The sequence below is a fragment of the Callithrix jacchus genome, chromosome 12 (assembly GCF_049354715.1).
Source record: "Callithrix jacchus isolate 240 chromosome 12, calJac240_pri, whole genome shotgun sequence".
In the NCBI taxonomy this organism is placed as follows: domain Eukaryota; kingdom Metazoa; phylum Chordata; class Mammalia; order Primates; family Cebidae; genus Callithrix; species Callithrix jacchus.
This window is the reverse complement of record NC_133513.1, coordinates 55,032,353-55,060,194: the sequence shown is the minus strand read 5'-3', so window position 1 is coordinate 55,060,194 and position 27,842 is coordinate 55,032,353. Positions and strand designations below refer to the sequence as shown.

Here is a 27,842-nt window from a genome sequence, read left to right as displayed (position 1 = left end):
TCACCAGTTTTTCTGTTCCAGGATCCAATCCAAGGCCAGGTATAATTACAGTGGCTCATTTCTGTAATCTCAGCACTTTGGGAAGCTGAGGCAGGTGGATCATTTGAAGTCAGGAGTTCAACGCCAGCCTGACCAACATGGTGAAACCCTGTCTCTACTAAAAAAAACAAATAAATGAAAAACAATTAAAGAAATTAAGTCTCAAGGCATGGTAGCGTGTGCCTGTAGTCCCAGCTATTCGGGAAGCTGAGGTGGGAGCATTGCTTGAGCCCAGGAGTTCTGGGCTGTAGTGTGCTATGCCGATTGGGTGTCCGAACTAAGTTTGGCATCAATATGGTGACCTCCTGGGATCAGGGGACCACCAGGTTGCCTAAGGAGGGGTGAACCGGCCCAGGTTGGAAATGAAGCAGGTCAAAATTCCTGTGCTGATCAGTAGTGGGATTGCGCCTGTGAATAGCCACTGCACTCCAGCCTAAGCAACATAGTGAGACTGCGTCTCTGAAAAAAAAAAAAAATTAAGCCGGGTGCAGTGGCTCACACCTGTAGTTCCAGCACTTTGGGAGGCCAAGGTGGGTGGCCTCCTTGAATTCCTGATGTCAGGAGTTCAAGACCAGCCTGACCAACTGGTAAAACCCATCTCTACTAAAAATACAAAAATTAGTCGGGTGTGATAGCAGGCGCCTATAATCCCAGCTACTTGGGAGGCTGAGGCAAGAGAATTGCTTGAACCTGGGAGGCAGAGGTTGCAATAAGCTGAGATTGTGCCACTGTACTCCAGCCTGGGCGATACAGCAAGACTCCATCTCAAAACAAAACAAAAAAAAACCCAGGATCCAATCCCAGATACTACCTTGCCTTTAAGTCAGCTAATTTTTACTCATTCACCATCTATTCAATGCACTGAGAATGCTGTCAGATTTTAGTCCAAGACTGGAGCCCAGGCACTATGTGCTGTGATGATGATTGATCTGTGATTTACCATTTATTTATTTATTTTATTATTTTTATAAAACAGATGGGGTCTTGACACATTGCCCAAACCAGTCTCGAACTGTTGGGCTCAGGCGATCCTCCTGCCTCGGCCTCCCAAAGTATGGGGATTACAGGCATGAGGCACTGCATCCAGCCACAGCTATCATTTCTGGGAACTCACCACATATTGTGCAAAACACTTTTCTATATGGCCCACTTAATCCTTATAACAATCCTATATGGTGGCTGTCATAAATCCTGTGTTATGGATAGATGTGGAGAGATTAATTGAGATCATACATCTGACAAGAGGCAGAGGTAGATTTGAACCCAAAGAGTCTGGCTCCAAAGTCATGGTCTTCACAAAACACAACTCCTTTCACAAGGCTGCTGTCTAGAAGAGGGAGATACAGTATTACAGGCTTCCCTGGGTGAGTGTGGCAGGCAGGGAGGCATCCCAGGGGAGGTGCCAGTCTGAAGCTCAGCCTCGATTTCCTCAGTACTTGGTGAATGTTTGGCTTTCCTGCCACCCGCCTCCTCATGGTTTCCTTCAGTCTCCCCCTGCAGCCCCAGATTCTGCACCCAATCCACAGAGCCCCAAGAAAGTGACCTGCTGGAACCCAGGCCCCAGGCCCAGAGTGTGGCTTTGTCACAGCCTCAGTGCACCCACCCCAGCTGGCAGGGACAGGCTACCCATACTCAGATGAGGATGACTGGCTTCTGGAGCCGCTACCTTGAGTCACTGATGGTGATAAGCAAGAAACAGCAACAAGCACTGAGCTGTCAGGTGGAGAAGGGATCCAAGGGGATTGGGATGGGCAGATGAGGCTACTGAGCTGGGACTGGCTTTGTCTAATAGAGAATCAGACTCCACCACCCCACATGAATTGAAAACAGTCTTCCACTCCTAGGGTGAGGAGCCCAGGAGTGTTTACACCTGCCTGGTGGGGGCTGGGTCCTGTAACTGAGCTGAATATTGCTGCACCAGCCCTCCTGCCATCCTCCATGTAGGACATACATATACCCTCTGGAAAAGACCCAGAAAGCGCCTGAGGCAGCCAACAACAACGTGGGATTGGGACCAAGTGCTACAGAGAATTTGGGAGAGCAGAAACACTAAAGGAGAGAGGAGGCAAAGGATACAACTCTGAGCAACCTTGACATTGAAGGGCCCGCCAAAGGAGGCAAGGGGCCAGGCGCAGTGGCTCACACTTGTAATCCCAGCACTTTGGAATACTGAGGCAGGAGAATCACTTGATTCCAGGAGTTCAAGACCAGCCTGGACAACCTAGTGAGACCTTGTCTCTACAAAAAATTAAAAAATTAATTGGGTGTGGTGGCTCACACCTGTGGTCCCAGCTACTTGGGAGGCTGAGATGAAAGGATCGCTTGAGTTGGGGTGCAGGGGTCGAGACTGCAGTGAGCTGATTGTGCCACTGCACTCCAGCCTGGGCCACAGAGACCCTGTCTCAAAACAACCAGAAACCACCAAAACACACACATACACAAACAAAGAAGGCAAGAGCTCACTAAAAGCAGCAAGAGAGGTAGAGGAAAGCTGCCCATTTAATCCTCATAAATACCTTGAGTTTTTATTAGGTATTTACAGGTGAAGAACTGGGGGGAGGGGCTTTATTGTTTTATTTTATGTTGTGCTAAGAACTTAGAAACTCAGAGCTGTTTTGTTCCATCATATAACCATCCTCTGCCTAGTATTTCTGGTGTGCTTCCTTCCCAGTCCTCTTGTTTAATGCTCTTATTTGTTAGGCATCTAATTTTAAGCCGTCCTTTTGAAAGCAGTGTGTTAATGAGAAGACTGATTGGTTTCAAGAGAAGCTATTTATGCACAGTGAATTTTGATAGTCAGCTTTGGGTAGGATGAGCATGGAGAGAATGGCGATACATTGAACTTGGGTCTTTTTTTTTTTTTTGAGACGAGTCTTGCTCTGTTGCCAGGCTGGAGTACAGTGGTGTGTTCTCAGCTCACTGCAACCTCCATCTCCCAGGTTCAAGTGATTCCCCTGCCTACAGGCACGTGCAACCATGCCCAGCTAATTTTTTGTATATTAGTAGAGACAGGGTTTCACCATGTTGGCCAGGATGGTTTCGATCTCCTGACCTCATGATCCACCCACCTTGGCCTCCCAAAGTGCTGGGATTACAGGCATGAGCCACCGCGCCTGGCTGAACTTGGGTCTTTAGCAGACAACCTAACTTTTGCCTGAGGATGCGAGGAGGACAAAATGAGGATGAGGTCATCTAATCCTCACACTTGTACCCCCGTTCCTTCCTCCTGCACCCAAAGCAGATTTCACGAATTATTCCCACCTGTCCTCCTTCCTCAGGAAGCCTTTGTCACGGACTCAGACCCCTCCCCCAGGCTGCCATCCCACTGAATCAGAGTTGGCAAGCCATCTGGAACCTTGTGACCATCCCAAGAGTAAGCCACTGCCCCATAGACCACCAAACAATCGCCTGTCTTTATGACGATGAACATTTTATTATACAGACAGACTGAACTCACTTTTGCATAAAGAATCTCTAGATCGGGTCAGGGAAATTCACTTGCTGAAAGGTCACCACCCAGCTATCCCTGCCTCTGCCTCAGCCTCCACTTGCTGTTTACATCTCAGGGTCACTAGAAACAGCAGAGACTGCTGTCCCCAGGGCCAGGCTGGTGGGGTAGGGCGATGCTGGATGGAGGATCAGGGATCCTGGCCGCCTGCCAGGTCAGAGCCGCCCCGTCTCTTGCCCCAGTCGGTTGTCCAGAACCTGGAGCTGCTGGAGGAAGCCTGAGTTAGGGCAGATATTGCGGTGGGCCTGCACCGTCTGGATAGCCTCTACCAGCGTCATGTTCTCGTAGATCATGAGGAAGGCCAGGACAAGTGTGGCAGAGCGGCTTACCCCCATGGCACAGTGTACCAGCACACGGCCTGTGGGGAGAACCAACCTAGCATCAGCTACCTGCCCTTGAACCACCCATCCCTTTGGGAAGAAGAAACACCCGTGACCATCCTCCACAGCATACTGGAACACTAACACTGTCTTCCCTGTCAAATGGGGTAACTGAAGCCTGGAGAGAGGACACTGGCTCAGAGTCATATCACAAGTTAGTGGCAGAGTTAGCTTTAGGTCAGCAGCTGTGATTTCCTTCTCCCGGTCCAGGTGCTTCCTCAGGCATCCTTTACAACTCTGGGCCAGGGGAAGAGAGTTTACTGAATTCCTGGGGTCCCTGGGTTTGCATTAGATTACAGGCAGGGTCTATCTACCTCCCTTTCCCTCGAGTTCTGCTCTCTCCCCTGCCCCTGCAGCTCTATGCCAAGGCTTCATCTTAGAGGAGCCGCTCAAGAGTTTCTCTGGGTCCTGTACCTGTCCATTGCCTGGCCTCTTATGGAGGGATGTGGTGATGCTGATGACCCCACTGGATCTTAGTTATGTCTGTGATTGCTGGTCTCTAGGGTGTCCCTGAAGCGGACACTCACTGAATGGTAGTAGCTATTTGCCCCATGGAGTGGGAGGGTTGCTGAAAGGATTTGTTTCTCTGGACTCCCACCCACCAGTGCTACTAGAAAAATGGAGAGTCCCAAAGCACACCCCGCCACCCTCCACCCCTCACCATGCCTGCCCTAGAAGTGCACCTTTGGGAAGACTGAGGGCAGCTCGGATGTATCGAGCAACAGGCAGAAAGTAGACACTGAGGTCGAAGAAGGGGTTGTCATCCGCCTCGATGCCATAGTACTCCAGGGACATTCCGAGGTAGAACTTGGCACCTGTGTCCACCTGGAATTTGCCTGCAGCGGCATTGACGATGTGGGTGATTCCCAGCTGGGTCAGCTTGCTCTTGTCCCGGGCTGCGTACCTGGAGGGGAGGGCACAAAGGGTTAGGAGGGTGGAGGCAGATCTCACTGGGGCAGCTCCGGCTGGGTTGAAGTTTGCAAACACCCCTGCCCACCACCCACCAAGGGTAAAGACAAGAGCCTGTGAGTTGGCCCAGGGTGAAGGAGCTCCTCCCATTAGCATTTAAGACTCCTTTTTGGGCTGGGCGCTGTGGCTCATGCCTGTAATCCTAGCACTTTGGGAGACCAAGGTGGGTGCATCACCTGAGGTCAGGAGTTCAAGACCAGCCTGGACAACATGGTGAAAACCCATCTCTACTAAAAATACAAAAATTAGCTGGGCATGGTGGCAGGCACCTGTAGCCCCAGCTATGTGGAAGGCTGAGTCAGGAGAATTGCTTGAACCTGGGAGACAGAGGTTGCAGTGAGCCAAGATTGCACCATGGCACTCCAGCTTGGGCAACAGAGTGAAACTCCATCTCAAAAAAAACAAGACTCTGCTGGGCACAGGGGCTCATGCCTGTAATCCCAGCACTTTGGGAGACCAAGGCAGGCAGATCACGAGGTCAAGGAGGTCAAGACCAGCCTGGCCAGCATGGTGAAACCCCGTCTCTACTAAAAATACAAAAATTAGCCAGGTGTGGTGGCAGGCATCTGTAATCCCAGCTACTTGGGAGACCGATGAAGGAGAACTGCTTGAACCCTGAACCCAGGAGGCAGAGGGTGCAGTGAACCAAGATTGCTCCACTGCACTCCAGCCTAGATGACAGAGCAAGACTCCATCTTGAATTTTAAAAAAAAAAAAAGACTCCTTTTCAGGCCAGGCACTGTGGCTCATGCCTGTAATCCCAACACTTTGGGAGACCGAGGCAGGAGGATTGCCTGAGCTCAGGAGTTTGAGACCAGCCTGGGCAACATGGCGAAACCTAATCTCTACAAACAATACGAAAATTAGCTAGGCATGGTGGGACATGCCAGTATTCCCATCCACTTGGGAGGCTGAGGTAGGAGAATCACCTGAGCCTGGGAGGTTGAGGCTGCAGTGAGTGGAGATTGTACTCCTATACTCCAGCCTGGGTGGCAGAGTGAGCCCCTGCCTCATAAAAAAAAAAAAAAAAAAGAAAAATTAGCTAGGCGTGGTGGTGCACACCTGTATTCCCAGCTACTTGAGAGGCTGAAGTATGAGAATTGCTGAGCCTAGGAATTTGAGGTTGCAATGAATGATGTTAATCACTGCACTCCAACCTAGGCAACAGAGTGAGACCTTACCTATAAATAAATAAAAAAATATATAAAAACAAAATATTACTAGGATCACTGTTCATAATAGTCAAAAAGTATAAACAATTCAAATGTCCATATGCAGTAAAAGGGATAAACTGTGGCATAATCTTATAATGAAATCTACAGCAGTGAAAAAATGAATGAACTGCAGATACACCTAATAACGTGGGTGACTCACAAATTTGAGCAAATGATGCCAAGCACAAAACACACGCAATATGATTCCACTCATATAATTTTAAACAACAGGTGAAAATAACTACACTGTTTAAGTATATAGGTAGTAAAACTTTAAAGAAAAACAGAAATAATTCAACAGATAGTGATTAACCACAGAGAATAGAAAGGTTATAATGAAAAAGATTCAGTATTAGGTGGGACGCAGTGGCTCATGCCTGTAATCCTAGCACTTTGGGAGGCCAAGGTGGGTGGATCACCTGAAGTCATGAGTTCAAGACCAGCCTGGCCATCATGGTGAAACCCCATCTTAAAAAAAAAAAAGAAAAGAAAAAGATTCAGTTGAGGCTTCTGGGAGACAAGTAATGTCCTTTCTCTTCACTGGGTGATGAAGCTGTTCATACATGCTCTGTGCACATTTCTTTTTTTGAGATGGAGTTTCAAAAACGTCCTGTTGCCCAGGCTGGAGTGCAGTGGCATGATCTCAACTTACTGCAACCTCCACCTTCCAGATTCAAGGGATTCTCCTGCCTCAGCCTCCTGAGTAGCTGGGATTACAGGTATCTGCCACTACACCCTACTAATATTTTGTATTTTTAGTAGAGATGGGGTTTCACCATGTTGGCCAGACTGGTCTCAAACTCCTGACTCAAGTGACCCACTTGTCCCAGCCTCGCAAAGCACTGGGATTAAAGAAAGGCGTGAGCCACCATGCCCAGCCCTGTGAATGCACACACTTTTCTTATGTGCATTCTAATTCACAGTTAAAAGCAGTGATAATATAAAAGGAAAGAAAAATAGGGGAAGAGACCGTGGGAGGCAAGGGTGCCCCCTCTGCCCTGGAGGGCTCTAGGAGAGGCTCATACCCCCATTCCCATGTGAACCTCACACCCTTCTGCCACCCCCACTCCTAATGTGGGTCTTACTCACGCATCTCCCAGGAAGAGCCTGGGCCAGACCTCATTGATGTGGTTCAGCGTGGCAGACTGACGGACCCATAGCAAGCGCTGCAGTGAAGCCAACGTGGGCGGCTGATATGGTGCCCCCCGGGCTGCCCTGTGGATATTGGGCCTCCGGAGGTCCTGCTTCTGCAGTGAGTCCATCCTGGAACAGAGTGGACACCACAATGGCTGGAGGCAGGCTCCCCGAGAGTGGATCCAGCTGATGGGGAGGCCCATGGTGCAGTGGCCAGGTGCCACGGGGATGCTGCAGGAAGGGCCTCAGCTATTTCACATGAGTTATTAACAAGCTCAGCTGGGACTGGGGCCTAGAACCCTTCCCCAGCGAACCAGGGAATCAATCCTTTGTCACTGCTGTGGAGCTGAGCAGACCTCTCTCCTGCCCTCTGCTGAGCTGCAGATGTATGAAGCTTTGGCCAAGGAAGCCTTGGATTTCCCTATTTGTGACACTAGTCAGTGCAGATCTCACCTCTAAGTTAGCTTAGACTTTGTAGGGATGAAAACCCCAGATGGTTGTGGCTCTCAGGGCACCCAGGAAGCCCCACAACCAACCTAGGCAGCTCATTTCAAGTCCCTCACCTGCTACTTCCAGTGCTCATCCTCAGACCCCTGTCCCCCCACCACTCCTAAGTGCTTGGAGATCAGAGCCCATCTCCAGGTAAGAGGCCAGGGCTGTAAGCTGGTATTTGTTAACATCACCACATGGAATGAGCTAATGCCTTTTATAAGCCTGATGCCTCTGGCCGGGCACTTTGGGAGGCCGAGGCAGGCAGATCACGTGAGGTCAGGAGTTTGAGACCAGCCTGGCCTATGGGAAAACTCTGTATCCAAAATACAAAAATTAGCCAGGCATTGTGGTCCACTCCTGTAGTCCCAGCTACTCGGAATGCTGAGGCAGGGCAACTGCTTGGACCTGTGAGGGAGAGGTTGCAGTGATCTGAGATCACACCATGACACTCCAGCCTGGGCGACAAGAGAGAGACTTCGTCTCAACAGCAACAAAAAGCCTGATGCCTCACTTGTGCATGTCCGTCTGTTTTACCCAGGAGGAAACTGAAGCTCAGGATGTTTAAAAAGTGACGCCCAAAGCCATATGGCTCATGAGTAGCAAGGCTGGGGTTTTAGTCTATCCCTAAGTCTTTAGTTCCCATTTTTGGGGCCTCCAGAGAGTCATCACTAACGCTTCTGTTTCCTCAGGGGAGCCTGGCACTGCGGAGCCCCGGGTTTTCCTCCTTACCCCCACGACTCAGGCCAGCGCTGGGTGTCAGGCCCCAACCGGGTTGGGTGGCTTGTTTCAAACATCGGCTGGCTGAAGGAGTCTGGGACCCTGTGGAGCTGGATTTTGAGCGGCACCAGAACATGGGCCCGGCACCGTGTTGGAGAAGAGGGGCTTTCTTTGCTAACTGCTCCTGATCCCTTGGACCAGTGACTAGGAAAGGTACATACAGGGAAGAATACCTTTTCCCTTTGGTAGGTAGTGCCAGGACCAGAAAGAGAAACGGGTACCCAGGAAGCCGCCGACTTGGCCAGGCTCACCCAGTGAGAGGCTGTTGGGCAAGGTGGAAGCGAAGACCTAGTTGTCCTCCTCATCCCCCACTGTGACCTCTCCAGGCAGGTTGAGTGGCCTGCCACCTATCTAGGGCATGGTCTGGAGCTGTGCATGGGGGAGTGGGTGCAGGGTAGGACTCTGCCTGAGCGGAACAGGGCTGGGCAGGTTCCACCCAGAACACAAACACTGTGAAGCGGCTAGAATTCCGTGAGAGCTGACCATGTGTGGCCCTGTGGACTGGGGTGGGCCCTTCAGTCCCTTCAAATCCCCAGGCCTTCTCTCTGCTTGGTATCTCTTTGGGATTGAAGACTCTTGGCTCCATAACCCCCCATGAAGATGGGAGGCTACCTGAAGATGTGTGAAGAGAGCTTCAGAGGCAGGGAGGAGAGCCTGGCTCCCCTGGGACTCTGCCATGACTCATTCTGTGGCCACGAGCAAGTCTTTGCCCCCATCTGGACCATGGTTTATCTTTCCATGCTAGGGATCCTGGACTTGACTTTCAGGATGCTCTGGGGATCTGACCAGAGAATGAGAGAGGAGTGTCTGGATGTCTGGTCACTGCAGAGGGCAGTGTGGTATGGTGGAGGAGAAGCCCCCGGGCCCCAGGGGAGTCCAACAGCCACACTAGTTTGGAGCCACCAGGTGGGGCTGTACCACCCCAGGCGGGAGATGGGGCTTTGGAAAGTGGGACAGGCGCAGGGCTCACGGAGCTTGGCATAGTGTGAGGCTGCCCCCAGGTGGCCAATGGGTGCCTTGCAGCCCAGCCGTGCCCGGGAGCAGCAGCCAGGCTCCCGCTGGGACAGAGCTGGACCCCACACTCCCAGGAGGCTCCAGAGGGGTCAAGGATTTGGGGGCTGATAGACCACAGTGTATGCCTCTGCCTCCAAGGGGACCTAATCTCAGTTATAAAGAATGGGGCTCTACCCTGGACTCAGCCCTTCTCCTGCTCAGGTTCCACCTAAGCCCTGGCTCCCGATGCTCAGGATGTAGCCCCACCTCTCTGCTCTAACCCACTGGGGGCCCGCCTCATCCCATCAGCCAGAGTCAGGCCCAGCCATCCGCCCAGGGACTCATCCTTCAAACCCCAGGCCCTCCCAAGGAGGGGAAGTCGGCGGCTGTGGCAGCTCCCCTGGTTTCTGTGACCCAAGACTCGGTCCCTGGAGGGCCTTGCCTGACACTGCCTTCTATATCTCCTCGGGGCCCTAGCCGCGGAAGCACAGGCCCAACATCGAGCAGAGCCAGGGGCTGGCCAGACTCCCCTCCCACTCCCTGCAGCCTTCATTCTCTCCCTGGTCCCACGCTCCTCCTTACCCACTTCCTGCCTCCGCCGCTCAGCGGAGCAGCTGCCTCTGTAGGCAGGGCTTTTCCTGGCCAGCTCCTGCGCTGCTGCTGCTTGCAAGTCCATGTACTTGTTTTCTGTCTCTGTATCTCTCCTCCCTGGGTCACTCCCGCATTTGTCCCTGTCTCCCACCACCCCGCCCCCCCAGGAAGTTCATGAGCCTTCGAAGCCTCCCGTGACACTGCCCCGGGTGCCCACAATTTCAGGCCAAGGCAGAGGCTTCCTTGGGGCAGAGGGCAGCTGCTTGCCATCCACCTCTCAGCTGCAGCTTCAGGACTTTCTTCCTGCCCACCTTTTCTGACTTAACCCAAGAGAGGCCAGTCAGGAGTATGGCCATGTGGGGCTGGAGATCTCAGTGCAGGACCAGCGAGGAGCCTGGCCTGCAGAAGGGCGGCGTGTGGCTGCCAGTGGGGAACAGATGTGGGTCTCTGTGCTCAGCCTGTGGGCCTTGGGGAGGGCGGACCCGGGCAGAATTCTCAGGTCCGGTACTGGCATCTGTGTGGTCTTCACTGAGCCAGTTTCTTCAGTGGGGCTGCTGTGAGAATCCCATGTAATAGTGAATGTAAAGCACCTCCCACAGGGTCTGTCTCATGTGAGATGCCCAATAAATGGTGCATCTTACTATTATTATCATTACTATAATTACTCTTACCCTTTCCAGCCCCAGCCATATCCTAGGTGGAGGGCAACTCCCCTGTGGAACAGTAAGGTTTCTTCTCTATCTTTGCATTTCCTGTTTCTTTCTCTATCCAGCAATAATTATTATATTTAGCATTTACCAAGGATGCCAGACAGAGCTAGGTGGTTACATTTTCTCACTGAACACTCACAGTGCCTTTATGAAGCAGGTAATATTATCATCCCCATTTTACAGATGAGGAAACTGAGACTCAGAGAGGTTAAGCAACACACCCAAAGTCACACAGCCAATTGATGTGGGAGTAAGGATTCAAGCCCAGGTCTTTCTAACTCTACTATACTTTGTCTGCGCTTCCAGCTCTGATCCAGTTGGTTCCACACCCAACCCAAACCCCACCCCTCCCAAGTGTCTTGGCCCTCATTACCCAGCATGCTCAGGAATCCCCCCCCCCCAACAATTAGGGGCACTCACCTACCTGTGGGAGTATCTGGCCCCGGCTGTGTACTTCTCTGACGGGCAGTTAGTGCTGCCGGCTTTCAGCTGCCTGTCTTCACACACTTGATGCTGCTTCTATTTTTGGACTTGAGTTTAATTATAAAGCATGCTGTCTGCTCCCCTCTTCCATCCTCCCCTGCCTCTCCCAACTCGTCCACTGGTTCCATGGCATGGTCAGTGCCAAGCCCAACCAGGCATCTTTCTCTCCAGGCCCAGGCTTCAGTCCCAGCCCTGCTAAGAGTCAAGGCAGCTTGGCCCAGATCTGACTGTGGCCTATTGCATACATATATGTTGATCGTGGGAGAGGGAAGATCAAATAAACCATTTTTAAAGGCCCCTTGGCCAGGTGCAGTGGCTAATGCCTATAATCCCAACACTTTGGGAGGCTGAGGTGGGAGGATTTCTTGAGCCTAGGAGTTCGAGACCAGCCTAGGCAATATGGCCAGACCCTGTCTCTACTAAAAATACTAAAAATTAGCCGGTTGTAGTGGCACATGCTTGTAGTCCCAGCTACTCGGGAAGCTGAGGTGGGAGAATCACCTGAGCCCAGAAAGTCGAGGCTGCAGTGAGCCCTGATCCCTGCCTGCACCACTGTGCTCCAGCCTGGGTGACCAGAGTGAAACTCCCTTGGCCTTTAAGGGTATGATGGAAGAAGGGCAAACAGTGCAAGCTGGAAGGATGCGGAGGAGGACAGTGAAGAGATCAGCCAAAAATTACACGCAAACGGGTGGCATTGCCAACAGCAGAACCCAGGTCTGGGGGCCCTCAGTTAGGGGCCAAGGATGATGGACTGGCCCAGGATGAAGACCTGGAAGACTCGGGCTGAGGGAAGCAGCACAGGCCCGCAAACAGACACAGGTGTGGAGCAGGTCTTCAGACAGCCCTGGGCTGCAGGCAGAAGCAGTATGTTCAGGGCTGCTCTCAACCTCTGCCAAGCTCCTCCCCTAACCCAAAAGCCAGGGACACCTAGGCCCCACTGCCCCCTGAAGCCAGAGAGATGGTTTTATTGTTTTGTTTTGCGACAGTCTCGCTGTGTTGCCAAGGCTGGAGTTCAGTGGTGTGATCTTGGCTCACTGCAACCTCCGCCTCCCGGGTTCAAGCGATTCTCCTGCCTCAGCCTCTGGAGTAGCTGGGATTACAGGTGAGCACCACCAGTCCTGGCTAATTTTTTTGTGTTTTTAGTAGAGACTGGGTTTTACCATATTGGTCAGGCTGGTCTCGAACTCCTGACCTCATGATCCACCCACCTCCCAAAGTGCTGGGATTACAGGCATGAGCCACTGCATCCAGCCAAGAGATGGTCTTCAAGATCTCTTCCCAGGCTGTGGTCAGCTGGGGACCTTCTACTGGGCTTATCAGAAACCTCTGTCATCCACAGACTCTTGTCATATACCCATACCTTGACACTACTCCCCACTTGCACTCCCAGATGATAGGGACAGGACATACCCATGCTCGCAGCCACACTGCTGGGTCTCTGAGGTCTGAGCTCCAGGGAACTAAGGATCAGCCCCTCTTGGGGCTCCCTGAGCCTTGAGGGGAGCTGCTGGAGGCAGCTGTGGCCAACAGCTATCACGAATACCTAGAACCCCCTTCCTCTCTCCTCCCCACCCCATTACCCCAGGGAACTTGGGGTCCCTGGCCAAGAAGCCTGAGGGCTTGGCTGAGAGGGGAGCCCACTCCCACCTGTGGAGACCGAAAACAGTAGCTGAGAGGGGGTGCAGGCACCGGGAGGAACCGGAGGAAATAGCAGGCTCTAGGGCAGACTCCACACTGGGCTCTCACCATCTTCTGTGTGTCGGCCTGGGCCAGAGCCTCCAGCAGCACCAGCAGGACCAGTGCCAGGGTGGCAAAGTGGCAGAGCCCCATGGCAGGGAGTAAGCACTGGCTCTGGAAGAGAGATGAGCTCTGTGTTACAGGCAGGTGAACCAAGGCCCAAACTTGTTGGGGCAGGGATAAGAGCTGTCACCTAAACCTGCTTCTGCCTTGAGCCCTGCACATAAGGTCAAGTGAGTGCAGCTGCTGGGAGAGCTGAGGAGGTAGATTTGGTATCCATGGCTTAGGGACAGAGATGACTTTCCCCATGGGCCCCTTGTCTTTCAGAGTCCCTAGACCCAGAGCTGCTGTGTACAGTTGCACAGGCTGCACGCTGCGTAACTCCTAGGGCCTCCAGTTGCACAATTTGGTGGATGACACCCCTGTGAATTGTGCAGTGCTGCACTCCTGCCCAGCCAACTCCCCCAAAGTCAGCTCCCTGTCAGGAAAGATACTGAGCTCAGAGGTCAGGGTGCCTAAGGCCCCAGGCTGAGGTAGAGGGGTGACTGGACATGGTCTGAGATCTGCTGCTCTGCCAGGTTCCTGAATCCTGTCTAGAGGAGAGAGAGCAGGCTGGGAATTTGCCATTCTACAGGGAGCATGCCCCCCTCAAACCCTATACCCACAGAGCTCCATGCCACAGCTTGGCCCCAGGCCAATCCCAAGCCCAGCTATAACCCAAAGTTTCTTATCACACTCACCCCCAAACTCTAAACTTAGCCCCAGAGACTTCCCTAATCCTCCGCCGCAAGATGCTCACCCTCCAGCCAGCACATGGGAAGGGCTCCATGCTGCTGGAGGCCCTCCCTTCTGGTGGGGCTGGCTGTGCCTTCAGAGACAGGAACAGCTCTTACAGGTGGGAGGCAGGGAGAGAGTCAGGCCCTACCCCGGGAGGTTTCTGGAGGAAAAAGCTGCTGCTGTTCCAGCTCCCAAGCACGCCCAAGGTAGTCACCCAGCCCCAAATGGCAGTTCCTCTGCAGTAGGGTGGCAAGGACAGCCAAAGACAGGGTTGAGGTGAGACAGGGAAGGAGCTGGAGGGGATGCAGAGCTGGAAGCAGGCCCTGCGGGATGGGGAGCCGCCCTGGAGGCCTGACCTCAGCTCATGGATGAGAATTAGCTAAGCCAGGAAGGTTTTCTCTGCGGCACTGTACCTGGGGTCCAGACCTCAGGGGAACGGGATGTGGAGGTGCGGGAGGGTCCAGGCTAGCTGCGCAGATGCCTCGGTGGAATTTAGAGGAGCCCCCACAGGCTTTCAGCTGAGGCAGGGCAGGTTGGAGCCAGGACCAGGCAGGAAGGCCTCCCCTCTTCCATTCTATGCTTCCCACGCCCTCGTGTCCTAGTCCTTCTCTTCTCTTTGGGGTCTGAAGGATCCAGGTAGGGTGGGGGAGACAGGTTGGGGGTCCTACAGGAGAATTTCTTAGGCCGGGCCCTTGGGTGATGCCCTGGGTAGGTGAAGGGAACCCAGCAGCTTGGGGAGCAGGCCAGGCCCCCTTTAATCCTTACTTCCAGCCACACGCAGGCAGCCCTGCTAACCGTTCCCGGAAGAACCCAACCCTATGTCGGCAGCCCAGGCCCTCACCTGGCCTCTTCCTGCCAACCACATCCAGCTTCACCCCCTGAGGCCTCACCTGGGCCCTCAGCTCTGGCTGGCACCCCGCAGTTGCTGGTCCAGCCTGCAGAGCTGGTGCAGGAAGCCTCGGTTGGGGAAGACCCATCGGTGCTGCCTCACGGTGATCACTGCCTGGCGCAGGGACAGCTGCTGGTGCAGCATGAGATAGGCCAGGACCAGCGTGGCAGAGCGGCTCACACCCACCACACAGTGCACCAGGACCTTGGCTGAGGAAGACATCCTGGTGAAAAACTCTTTCCCACCAGCCAGCCCACCCACAGGCTGGGATGGGACCCAAGTTCCTGTCCTGACCCTGCCTTGGCACACTCTGTGATCCTCAGCAAGTCACTCAGCCTTTATAGCCTCAGTTTTCTGATCAGTGAAATGGGTAGACCAACACCTGTTCTACCTACCCTTGGGATAGGGTCCAGTTTTTTTTTTTTCCTTCCTTTCTTTCTCTCTCTCTCTCTCTCTCTCTCTCTCTCTTTTATTTCTTGTAGAGACAAGGTCTCACTATGTTGCCCAGGCTGGTCTTGAACTCCTGAACTTAAGCGATTCTCCCACCTTGTTCTCCCAAACTGCCGGCATTACAGGCGTGAGCCACTGCTCTTGGCTTCCAAACTTTTTGTTTTGTTTTGTTTATTTTTGAGATGCAGTTTCACTCTTGTTGCCCAGGCTGGGGTGCAATATCATGATCTTGGCTCACTGCCATCTCCGCTTCCCGGGTTCGAACGATTCTCCTGCCTCAGCCTCCCAAGTAGCTAGATTACAGGCATGCACCACCATGCCTGGCTAATTTTGTATTTTTAGTAAAGACAGGGTTTCTCCATGTTGGTCAGGCTGGTCTCAAACTCCTAACCTCAGGTGATCCACCCGCCTTAGCCTCCCAAAGTGCTGGGATTACAGGCGTGAGCCACCATGCCCAGTCTCCAAACTTCTTAACATAGCTTGTAAGACCCTTCAAGAGCTGGCCCCTGTAGCCTCATCTCAGACCATCTCTCCCCTACCTTCAGCTCAAGGAATGTGGAGGAACTTGCAGTTCCTTGAAGCTGCCGTGGTCTCTGACCTCCAGCCTTACCACAAGCTATTCCAAACACCTGCAAATCCTCTCCCCTGGTCTTCATCTGACTAACTTCTACTACTCATCCACCATGTTTCTGCTGAGACGTGGCTTCCTCCACAGGCTTTCTTGACCACTCAAAGTATTGCTTGAATCACAGAGCGGCTCATCTCTTTTGCATATGACCCACAAATACCTTTGCTTAGGGAAGTCCCCATTACCTTCCTAATCCTCTCGGCTGAGCCCCCCTGCCGTATGCTCCCAGAGCTCTCCACACTGGCCCACTCCTGTGACGAGCTCTCACTATACTATTCACAATTTGACTGTCTTTCCACCAGTTCCAAGGGCAGGGACCCGGCTTCTTTAAGTCTGGATTTCTAGTATTTAGCTCAGTGCCAGGCACATAGTGGGTACTCAGTAAATGGCTGGTGAATCAATGGATAAAGAACGAAAGAATGTCAAAGTGCTTTGGATATTAAAAAGTCATGCGAGCTGTAATCTTGTCATTCCTGTCACATAGATGAGGAAACTGAAGTCCAGAGAGGGTCACCGGCTTGCCCAGGATCACGTAGCAAGGGACATAGCTGTCTTCTAGGATGGACACAAAGCCAGGACACCAGCCTCCCTGGGCTCCTTTGCTGTATCCTGAGTATTTGAAGATATATTTCTTTTCTAGTTAAAAGTACTTTGGGGGCTGGGTGTGGTGGCTCACGCCTGTAATCCCAGCACTTTGGGAGGCCAAGGCGGGCAGATCACTTGAGGTCAGGAGTTTGAGACCAGCCTCACCAACATTGTAAAACCTCAGCTCTGCTAAAATACAAAAATTAGCCAGGTGTAGTGGTGGACACCTGTAGTCCCAACTACTTGGGAAGCTGAGGCACGAGAATTGCTTGAACCCAGGAGGCAGGGGTTGAACCCAGGAAGTGGAGGAACTGAGATAGCGCCACTGCATTCCAGCCTGGGCAACAGGAAGAAAAAAAAAAAAGAAGAAGAAAGAAAGTACTTTGGGGCAGACATCTAGATACCAAATGGTGCTTTCCCAAAGCTGAGTGTTGCAGAGAAAGAACTGTTCTGTTGTTTGGGAGAAATGGCTTTCAGCCTCAGGGATGCTCCTAACTCATGGCATGACCTTGTATTCCGGGCCCCGGTTTCCCCAGCTGGGAAGGAATGGGTTTCCATTAAATGCTGGAGCACTAAGCAGAGGATTTTTTTTTTTTAAGTTGGAGTTTTGCTCTGTCGCCCCGGCTAGAGTGAAGTGGCATGATCTCAGCTCACTGCAACCTTCACCTCCCATGTTCAAGCAATTCTCCTGCCTCAGCCTTGGGAGCAGCTGAGATTATAGGCACATGCCACCACCCCCGGCTAATTTTTGTATTTTTAGTAGCCGGGGTTTCACCATGTTGGCCACGCTGGTCTCGAACTCTTGACCTTAGGCAATCCGACCACCTTGGCCTCCCAAAATTCTGGGATTACAGGCTTGAGCCACCGAGCCCAGCCTAAGCAGAGGATTTTAAAAAACCAGGGATGGAAGGGCATGATGACTGAGGGGAAATGGGGAATCCTCGCCATGAATGAGCAAGATGGGATATGGGCTTGGTCCCCGAGTCCTACCCCCAGGCGTGTTGAGGGCACGGTGGATGAAGTCAGCTGCGGAGGAGAAGTAGGCACTAATATCGAAGTCAGGGAGGTCGTGGGCCGGCACCCCCAGGTAGCTCACACTGCTGCCGTAGAAGTCAGGGCCGCCCTGACAGTAGAGGCCCCCGTGGGCGGCGTTCAGCACGTGGGTGATGCCCAGCTTCCACAGCTCAAAGCGGTTGTTTGCCGTGGCCCTGGGGAGAGAAGGAAGAGCACTGGATGCTGGCCAAGCCAGGGGGACCAGGAGGAAGGCTTTGCCTGGTCCCCTGCTGCAGAGGGACTGAGCCATTAGCGTCCAAAAAGAATCCAACCCCAGCAAGCTCCAGGCGGGGTCTGACTCCACAGCCCCACGCTTTCTGGTGGAAAAGCCAGTGGTGTGTGTTGGGAGGGGAGGGGTGGATCTTAAGACCCTCTTTTTTTTTTTTTGAGACAGAATCTTGCTCTGTCGCCCAGGCTAGAGTGCAGTGGCGCGCTCTCGGTTCACCGCAACCTCCGCCTCCCGAGTTCCAGCGATTCTCCTGCCTCAGCCTCCCGAGTAGCTGAGATTACAGGCGCGCAGCACCACGCCCAGCTAATTTTTGTATTTTTAGTAGAGACGGGGTTGGTCAGGCTGGTCTCGAACTCCTGGCTTCGTGATCCGCCCGCCTCAGCCTCCCAAAATGCTGGGATTACAGGTGTGAGTAACCGCGCCTGGCCAAGACCCTCTTTGCTTCCTCAGAGCATTTGCCCCTGCCTTGGCCAGGACAGGAAGGAAGGGATTGCTTCAGCCCTGAAACCTGGCTGCCCCTCCCTTCTTGCCCCATATCCTCCCACGTACATCCCGCCTCTATTGGCTGCCACCTCATACCTGCTTCTAACCTACAAATGTTTAAAGGCAACGCCTTCTCTGATTTACCTTCAGTCAGGCTTCTCCACCATGTATATCCGGTGGGGGGGGGGGCTAGAAAGAGGGGCTCTCTGTCTACCCCATATCATGCCCCAAATACTATTTCCCAGGCCTCTGCCCCTAAACTTGCCAATTGTCCTGGAAATGCGAGAAAATTCCTGAGATCCCTGAGAAACTCCCTGCTTTCAGGCAGGCGAAGTCCCTGCTCCCCCTGGTGGCCATGCTTGGTCACTGCACTATCCTCGGCATCCGGGGGTCCTGGAGAAGGTCCCTGGCCTGGGATACTAGGAGCAGAGCTATTTCTCCTTGTTTCCACCCTCCTGCGTCTGGTAAAGAGACCAAGAACTGCCTCTCCTTGTCTCCACCCCCAAGCCCCTTGGCCAGCTACCACTCACGCATCTCCTATGAAAAGGTTGGGCCAAACTTCGTCCACGCGATTGCAAGAAGACTTCCCCGCCCTCAGGAGCTCCTCCAGCTCCAGGATACTGGGGCAAGGCGTGGCTTTGTCATCTTCCCCCAGCTCTGGGAGCGAGGTCTCAGCCATGGGCCAGCCCGCCCACCCTCTGCCTCTGTGGTCACTCCTCTCTGGCTCTCCTGTGTCATTTCTCCTTTCCAGAGATTGACAGGGCCAGGTGGGATAGGAGCAAGTGACTCAGCAAGTCACAGGGGCCTCTGCAGAGGACAAGACCTTTTCCTCACCAAGCTTCCCCTCAACCCCCAAACTCCATGAGAACATGGATCAGAGAGAACTCTGCATTGAACCTCCCTGAACCTCAGTTTCTTCATCTGTAAAGTAAGGATAATCATACCTACCTCAGAGAATTTGAGGATTAAATGAAACAAAAGACATGCTGGGTCTGACACACAGCAAGTGCTTAGAAACGTCTGTGGAGTTAGTAGGTGTAGAGCCCTGCCTAAGGCTATAAGGCTCTGAGGACTGAGTTAGAGATCCAGGGTGCAGAGGAGGTGGCTGGTTCCAAGGATGAATGATAGAAAGAACTGAAAGAACTGTATAGTAAGCCGGGCTTGGTGGCTCACGCCTGTAATTCCAGCACTTTGGGAGGCCGAGGCGGGCATCATAAGTTCAGGAGTTTGAGACCATCCTGGCCAACATGGCAAAACCTCGTCTCTCCTAAAAACATAAAAATAAAAAATTAGCCGGGTGTGGTGGCAGGCGCCTGTAGTTCCAGCTACTCCGGAGGCTGACACAGAATTGCTTGAATCCAGGAGGCGGAGTTTGCAGTGAGCCAAAATCGCACCACTGCACTCCAGCCTGGGCGACAGAGCAAGACTCTGTCTCAAAAAAACAAACAAACAAACAAACAAAAAACTGTGATCGTCTAGGTGGGCCACATATTGGGTAGGAGCTGGATTGGAGTCCGTTGGATGAATCTCTGAATTATGGAGGTCAGGGACAGTTTTCTGAGTTGCAGAGTCAGAAAAATATGGGTAAGAGACATGCAGGACTTCATTTAAAGGGTGCCCAAAAGATTCATGGGCAGAGGTGCTTTTTTTTTTTTTTTTTTTTGAGACAGGGTCTCACTCTGTCAAGTAGGCTGGAGTGCAGTGGCACCATCTTGGCTCACTGCCACCACCACCTCCTGGGTTGAAGTGATTCTCCTGCTTTAGCCTCCCGAGTAGCTGGGATTATAGGCGTGTGCCGTGCTAATTTTTGTATTTTTAATAGAGATGGGGTTTTGCAGTATTGGCCTGGCTGATCTCAAACTCCCAGCCTCAAGGGATCTGCCCTGCCCAGCCTCCCAAAGTGCTGGGATTACAGGTGTGAGCCACCGCCCTGGGCCAATGGGGGAAGGTTTGAACAATGGTCCTGTAATGAAGATAGCTGACTTCTCAGAAGAAAAGGCTGAAGAGGTCCTTGTATGTCAAACGGGGAGAAGGGAGGTGAGTGTTGCCCTAGACTTTGGGAGCCAAAGGGGCTGACTGTCATCAGAAACATTTGGAGGGTGGGAGGGAGATTCCTCTGCCTATAAGGGCTTTGGGTCCCAAAATAGAAACTGAGAAAGGTCAACAGGTCCTTCTGCCAGAGCTGGTTATCAGAAAAGAGATGAGATATCTCTCGCCTTCTCTCATGTGACTTCTCAGTGGCCCTGATGGAGCTGGGAAGGATGTGAGCTGCAGTGGGGAGGTTCCCAGCTGCTCTTGGCCTTAAGACCAGTTTGAAGGGAAAGGCCACACCAGAGCATCCCATGGAAGTGGTCTGCACTCAGGTCCACCCCAGAACCTGCTTCCACCCACTTCAGAACCACTGAAGTCAGCCTGGCACTGTGTGGGGACGCAAGGCCAAAGAGGGGCTCATGTCCAGATTACTGCTGGCTTTGGACTCGGTTTATTCCAATGCTAGGCCTGGCTTGGAAGGAGGCCTTCCCTCAGGGTGGCACAGCATGGTGGAGTGAGGAAAATACAAGTTCTGATGTTAGAGAAATTTGGGCTGGAATATCAGTTTGCAATACGTCAGGCAATGTTTCTTGACCTTTCTGTGTTGTACGATCCCCCTTGCAGATATGCAGAAGGATTTTTTTTTTTTTTTTTGAGATGGAGTTTCACTCTTCTTGCCCACGCTGGAGTGCAATGGTGCAGTATTGGCTCATTGTAACCTCCACTTCCTGGGTTCAAGCGATTCTCCTGCCTTAGCCTCCTGAGTAGCTGGGATTACAGGTGTGCGCCATCACGCCCAACTAATTTTTGTATTTTTAGTAGAGACGGGGGTTTCACCATGTTGGCCAGGCTGGTCTCGAAATCCTGACCACAGGTGGTCCACCCGCCTCGGCCTCCCAAAGTGCTGGGATTACAGGCATGAGCCACCACGCCTGGCCTTAGCCACCACGCCTGGCCTTAGCCACCACGCCTGGCCTTAGCACAAGGATTAAATGAGATGTTTATACTGCATTTGGCATAGACACTGTCAAAGAATAAAAGGGCAGTAAATTATAACAGTGATCATTGGGGGCTGGCTATTGGAGAATTGCTGGCTCTCTCCAGAGGAATTAAGATAACCCCTAACCCCATTTACTAATCCCAAAGGCCCCGCCCCACCTCCGCCAGCCCCGCTTCCTCCTCTAGCGTTGGCCTCCACCATGACGCATGCGCCCTCGGGCTCCCCCGCGGCTGCTTCTCATGGCTCTCTTCTCCCGCCCATCTGGAGCCTTGCGTTTTTTCCAGTGTAGGCCCCGCCCCCTGCCGGTAGAACCCCGCCCCCCGCCGGTAGGGCCCCGCCTCGCGAAGCAGTTCCGGTTCGGCTCAGAGCAGCTGCCGGTGCGGCGGTGACGGCGGCGACGGCGGCCGGGGCGATGCCTGCGCGCAGCCGCCCCCGCCCCCGCCTCGACTCCGGCTCCCCGCCCCGAGCTCCGCCCCCGCCGCTTGGGGCACTTCACTCCGGCGAGGCGGGGAGGGCCCCGGACTCCGACGGCGGCTCGGACGCCGACTCGGAGGTGGGTCCGGGGAACCCGACTCGAACCGCGGAGGTGAGCGAGAGCTGAGGCTGAGGAGAGGGGAGCTTGGGGGGCGCCTGCTGTCAAGGGTGAGTGGGGAGTCTGGGATGGAGCTGGGGGCTGCCAAGGGACTGCGACCCAGAGGGGCCCCGGGGAGACGGTTGAGGGAGCGGGGAGAGTCAGCTCTGGAATGGAATCCGAAGGAAATGGAGGTTGTCGAACCGAGGGCCTAAGGCTGAGGGGTAAGTGGAGGCCGAGGAGCAAGAGGGAGGGGGTGGGAGGAGGAGGCTTGAAGAGCCCAGAGCTTGGGGGCTTTTGAAAGCAGCGCAGTGGGGGAAGAAGATCGAAGGGGTCCTGCTGAAATGTGCACCCGGAGAAAGAGATGCTCTGAATTTGGCAGCGGGGGTGAGGAGAGGAGCAAGACCTGGGCCAGTGTTCCCTTCCCAGGGCGAGGGAGGGCGATCGGTGCTGGGACTGGAGCCCTCTGACCCGGGTGGGGCTGGTGGTGATGGAGGGTAGGATTTAGGTTTGACTAGAAGGAAGGACTATTGGATTGGAAATCGTCTGGCCTCAAGGGGTGAGGGAGGCATTGAAAAAGAGAAGCGTGGTCAAGAAAGAAAAGAAGTCCTTGAGGATCTAATTTTGGCATTTTAACAGGTGCCTTTCAAAACAGCAAAGATCACTAGGGCAATGTACTTGGATTGTGCACAGTGGATCCTTTTAAGAATCTGGGGTGGAAGGGGTGGTGTAAATCACCGATTTGCCTAAAGGACTGGGAGAAGTAGTGGAGAGGAAGTGATGTTTGAAGAAGGTAGTAAAAGACGTGACTCTGAAAATGAAGATACCATTTGGATTTATTGACAGTAATGGTCTTCTTCTTGTTTGTTTGTTTGTTTTTGTATTTCTTTCATAAATTTAAATACCAGACACGTTGAGATCCTAAAAAAGATTTACTACATTACCTTTAAGTTTTAAAAATTAAACTTGAAACAAGAATTTAGACGCTCGGATTTTACAGATACTCAATACTGATTGGTTCCACTTTCACAGTTTGAGTTGACAACATGTATTTGCCACATGGTAAAAATATGGTCAATGCAAGTTTCTTGGTTAAGGGGGCACAGGTGAACTCGCCACAGTCTAGGCGGAATACCAAATCTTCCTCTCACTGATAACTCCAGGATTGGAGCTGTCTCTTGAAAATTGGAGAGGTACTTTTGACACATTTGCAAAACCAATATTCAAATATCATTTTGCAGATATTGTGTGAATAATTTTTTTTTTTTTTTTTTTGAGACGGGGGTCTCGCACTGTCGCCCGGGCTGGTATGCAGTGGCGCAATCTCAGCAAGCAACCTTCGCCTTTCAGGTTCAAGCAATTCTCCTGCCTCAGCCTCCCAAGTAGCTAGGATTACAGGTGCCCTCTACCACACCCGGGTAATTTTTTGTATTTTTAGTAGAGACGGGGTTTCACTATGTGGGCCGGGCTGGTGTCATACTCCTGACCTCGTGATCCGCCTGTCTGGGCCTCCCAAAGTGCTGGGATTACAGGCATGAGCCACCACGCCTGGCCAGTGAATAATATTTTTAGTAGAGTGATTTAGAAAAATAAGGATAGAGGATGCTTGTAGTTGGCAGCCAACACAACTGGGACAGGTAGGTACATAGATTTTTTTTTTGGAAGGCATAGTTCCAAAACATAATTATGCCAGAAAAATAATGATTGCAATATTTATATTCACTTTAGTAGAGATAAATTCACTTCCTTTTGTGATTGTTAAGTCATAACATGGCTCCATGAAGTCTTTGTTTGACTTTAGCCACGTCTCATATGTTTTACAACTTTTTATGTGATTATAGGTTTGTAAAGTCTTTGCCCATTTCTTTTCCTACTTTCTTTCTCTCTTTTTTTTTTTTTTTTGAGACAGAGATTCGCCATGTTGCCCAGGCTTATGCGATCCACCTCAGCCTCCCAAGTAGCTGGGTGTAGCTGGGACTGCAGGTGGGCATCACCACACCTGGCTAATTTTTGTGTATGTATGTGTGTGTGTATATATATATATGGCAGAGAATTTTTAATCAGGCATATTCTAAATGTTTGATTAAATCTAAATGGATATCTACTGTTTAATCTTCATGAGATGATAATTTATTGATTGGCAACAGCTTTTAAATGAGTTTATGTGTATGGACTGTGTGACATACCCTCAGATGCACAGTGGAATAGTCATTGTTTTTTCAAAGGAGATGTGAATTCTTAGCTTTGTTTTTAGCTGAGGTTGTTAAAGTATTAATTACCTTTTCTTAATAAAAAGTATCTTTAGTTGAAGTTTACATAATATTACTGTTTACTTGTTTTATATCTAGAATGAGAGCCTCTGGAGACCTTGTCTTCAAGGTCTTAGTTCTGAATAAAAGTCACGGCATGTGAAACTTTGCTGAATTGCAGTGTAAGAACTCTATTAAGATTGCATCTTAACGTTATTGCAAAATTAAAGAGAAACTGTTAGATGGGGTTGTACAATTAATATATTAGCGTGTCTAATAGTTTTTTAATTTTAGTTTCCCTTTGTCAGTTCTCACAGCCATTAAGTAAAGAAAATCATTTTTAGGCCATGCATGGTGGTTCATGCCTATAAGCCCAGAACTTTGGGAGGCAAGGCAGGCGTTCAAGACCAGCCTGGTCAAAATGGCAAAACCCCGTCTCTACTAAAAATACAAAAAGAGTTAGCTGAGTATGGTGGCGCATGCCTGTAATACCAGCTACTGGGGAGTCTGAGGCGGGAGAATCTCGCACCTGGGAAGCAGAGGTTGTGGTGAGCTGAGATCATGCCACTGCACTCCAGCCTGAGTGACAGAGTGATATGTCTAAAAAAAAAGAATCAGTTTTATGGTAGAGCAGTTTCTCTGAGGCAGAAGAAACCATCATGACTGCGATGGCAGAATATGCAGACATATTTACATAAGTCAGTTTTGATTTCAGTAGCATACTCCCCATTCTGCAAAAGCTTATTCACATTGCACAGTTGCTGGTAAACATTTTTATTTTGTTAATCATTAGATCCTTAATCCTTCTTTAAAACTTTGCTGTTACTGATTGAGATATTTTCAAGACTTTTCTAAGAATTGGAATTTGAACATTTTTTTTGAGAAACTTAAATAATAGATGTTTCCATATAATAGATGTATTATTATTGTTTTATAAGAAAGCCATATTAATGAGCTATTCTTTCAAGATTTTACTTCCAGGCCTGATGTAATATATGGTGTTAATTACTGGGTGTACCTAGCATGCCCGTTAATTTGTGGATGGAAATCTTTCCTGTCTTCAGATTCTACCCCCTTCACTTTTCATATGGCAATTTGGATTGTTAATAAACTCACTAAGATTGAATTCACTTTTTAATTTTAAAGCTTCTGTAGCTTTGATTCTCTTTGGACGTCAAACTGATTTATGTGAGGTATGAATATAATTCCGTATTCTGCTAAATTACCTATGAAGCTCTTTTGAATGATTGTGGTATTTGGTGAAAAAATACAGTATGAGCTAATTGTATTTTTTTTTCCTTGAGATGGAGTTTTGCTCTGTTGCCCAGGCTGGAGGGCAGTGGTGCAATCTCGGCTCATTGCAACTTCTGCCTCCTGGATCCAAGCGATTCTCATCCCTCAGTCTCCTGAGTAGCTGGGATTACAGGCACATGCCACCACATCCAGTTGTTTTTTTATTTTTAGTAGAGATGGGATTTCACCATGTTGGCCAGGCTGGTCTGTACCTCTTGACCTCGTGATCTACCTGCCTCAGCCTCCCAAAGTGCTGGGATTACAAATGTGAGCCACCTCGCCCGGCCTCCTAATTCTTTTAAAATGGATTTAGGTTATAGAGGAGGACTACACAATTTCATTCCCAGATTAAATGTTTTACTTTTTTGCAGAAATGACAGCGGGAGAACCTCGATTATTTTTGCATCTCTCATGTGTTTATATTTGATTACAAATAAAGTTTTACTTATTTGCAAAATACTGTATCTTTAATATTTGCTTGCATGTGGTTTTGGGAATTCTTTTGGAACCATTTTTGTTCTTGTTTTTGTTTTACTGTACGGGCAGGTGGTAACACATTGAGGGGTTAATAGTAGAACAAGAACAGAGAAAGCCATTTGACAACAGATATCATCAGGATGTGATGCTTACTTTAGGTCTTGTGGTTTTCTTGGCCTTGAAAAATCAAGATGTTAACTAAAAATAGGAACTCATGGGCCAGGCACACTTGGAAAACAAATTGGTGTTTATATGCTGCTGCTGTTGCTTCCTGGCAATTTGCCATCTGAATGTGTGGATATGGATTTGTAACAGACCTGTGGTGTGAATATTCCTGTACCCCCTCCTCCTATACACACAGCACCATCATCACAGATCTGAAGCCTTTTAGCTGAGTTTAGTGACTTCATGTCTCTGTATTGAAATGTTCTGTTACTTCACTATGTACTGGACCATCACAGTAATATAGAGTATAACATACTATGAGACTATTAACTAAGAAAAACTTGGTTATAATAGTTTCAACACAGTGTTTTCCATAAAACAATGTTTTATGATATGTACCTCAGAAAAGACTGTTGTGGGGGCAGGACAGTGAACTATATTTATATTTGGCTAAAAGTTCTTGGTTTTTTTTTTTTTAAAGATAGGGTCTCACTCTGTCTCCCAGGCTGGAGTGCAGTGGCACAATCGTGGCTCATGCAGCCACAAACTCCTGGGCTCAAGCAGTCCTCCTGCCTCAGTTTTCTGAGTAGCTGGGACTATAGGCATGTGCCACCACACCTGGATAATTTTTTTTTATTTTTCTTTTGTAGAGATGGGGCGTCAGCTTTGTTAATCAGGCTGATTTTGAACTCCTGGCCTCAAGCGATCCTCCCACCTCAGCTTCCCAAAGTGCTGGGATTCCAGGTGTGAGTGTCTTAAATTTTTGTTGTACATTTAGTTAAGCTTATGAGTTATAGCAGAGGACGAGAGAGGTACTGACATAAGTATCATCTTGATACTTGTTCTGTTGTCTTGAAATTCTTGACAGATAAATTCTAGTTGGAGGTGAGAACCATGAATTCTGCTAATTTAGGGTCTTCCTATAGGTTAACCTGTGTCACTGAGTTTTTGGAAATACTGCAAATCTGTTTTCATTTGGAACTCTGAGACTGAATGGAATTGATATAAGTTCCATCGATATAATATTGGCATGAAAGCTAGAGATTTCCAAAACCATACATTAAAGTTTGACTCCAGAGCCAATACATTTTTATATTATATAATGGATTTTGGAGTCTTGAGCCAGTTTCTCATTTTCCATTATATTGATTGGATTTTGGATGCAGCATATTTATTTATTAAGAGACAGAATCTTACTCTGTCACCCAGGCCGGATGCAGTGGCATGATGTCGATTCATAGCAACCTCTGCTTCCTGGGTTCAAGCAATTCTTCCACCTTCGCCTCTCCAGTAGTTGGGATTGCAGGCACAGGCTACGATGCCTGGTTAATTTTTGTATTTTTAATCGAGATGAGATCTCACTGTGTTGCTAAGGCTGGTTTTGAACTCCTGTGCTCAAAGCATCCACCCACCTTGGCCTCCCAAAGTGCTGGGATTATAGGCATGAGCTACCGCGCCCTGCCAGTGTAGCATATTTAAAAATAAAGATTTTTACCAGCTGGGTGGGGTGACTCACACATGTAATCTCAGCACTTTGGGAGGCTGAGGTGGGTATATCCCTTGAACCCAGGAGTTGGAGACCAGCCTGAGCAATATAGTGAGACCTCTACTATAAGTACAAAAAATTAACCAGACATGGTGGTGTGCACCTATAGTCCCAGAACTCAGGACTGAGCCCAGGTCAAAGCTGCCATTGTGCCACTGCACTACAGCCTGGGTAGAGTGAGGCCCTATTTAAAAAAAAAAAAAAAAAAAGCCGGTGGCTCACACCTGTAATCCTAGCACTTTGGGAAGCTGAGGTGGGCGGATCATGAGGTCAGGAGATCGAGACCATCCTGGCTAACATGGTGGAACCTCGTCTCTACTAAAAGTCCAAAAATTAGCCAGGCATGTTTACGTGGTCTGTAGTCCCAGCTACTCAGGAGGCTGAGGCAG

At 50.5% G+C, this 27,842-nt stretch overlaps 2 protein-coding genes across 20 annotated transcripts in view; one reads left to right on the top strand and one right to left on the bottom strand.

Moving 5' to 3' along the window:
- Nucleotides 1–3,450: 3,450 nt before the first annotated feature.
- Nucleotides 3,451–18,821, bottom strand: DUSP13B (dual specificity phosphatase 13B). 13 transcript variants are annotated; one of them, XM_078345533.1, is made up of 9 exons: nt 18,652–18,821; nt 17,347–17,564; nt 14,695–14,902; nt 14,218–14,427; nt 12,938–13,141; nt 11,232–11,326; nt 7,200–7,373; nt 4,611–4,831; nt 3,451–3,905 (listed from the first exon to the last, which is right to left on the bottom strand). In XM_078345533.1, exons 3-9 carry the CDS (start codon nt 14,779–14,781, stop codon nt 3,703–3,705), a joined length of 1,194 nt encoding a protein of 397 aa, XP_078201659.1. In that variant the 5' UTR covers nt 14,782–14,902; nt 17,347–17,564; nt 18,652–18,821; the 3' UTR covers nt 3,451–3,702. The 13 variants fall into 13 exon arrangements, with proteins under 13 accessions (XP_078201659.1, XP_078201660.1, XP_078201661.1 ...); XM_078345534.1 differs by having other exon boundaries at nt 3,451–3,750; XM_078345535.1 differs by having other exon boundaries at nt 13,037–13,141.
- Nucleotides 18,822–21,516: 2,695 nt separating this feature from the next.
- The window catches only part of SAMD8 (sterile alpha motif domain containing 8), a 62,586-nt gene continuing 56,260 nt past the window's right edge, over nt 21,517–27,842 (top strand). For 2 of the 7 annotated variants that reach the window (XM_009009669.4, XM_035267882.3), the window contains exon 1: nt 21,517–21,738. In XM_009009669.4, the coding sequence (XP_009007917.1) occupies nt 21,565–21,738 (174 nt within the window). In that variant the 5' untranslated portion in view covers nt 21,517–21,564. Of the gene's footprint in view, nt 21,948–23,632; nt 23,707–27,842 lie in introns of all 7 variants that reach the window. The other 5 variants (XM_002756194.6, XM_078345532.1, XM_054242290.2 and 2 more) reach the window with 4 other exon arrangements.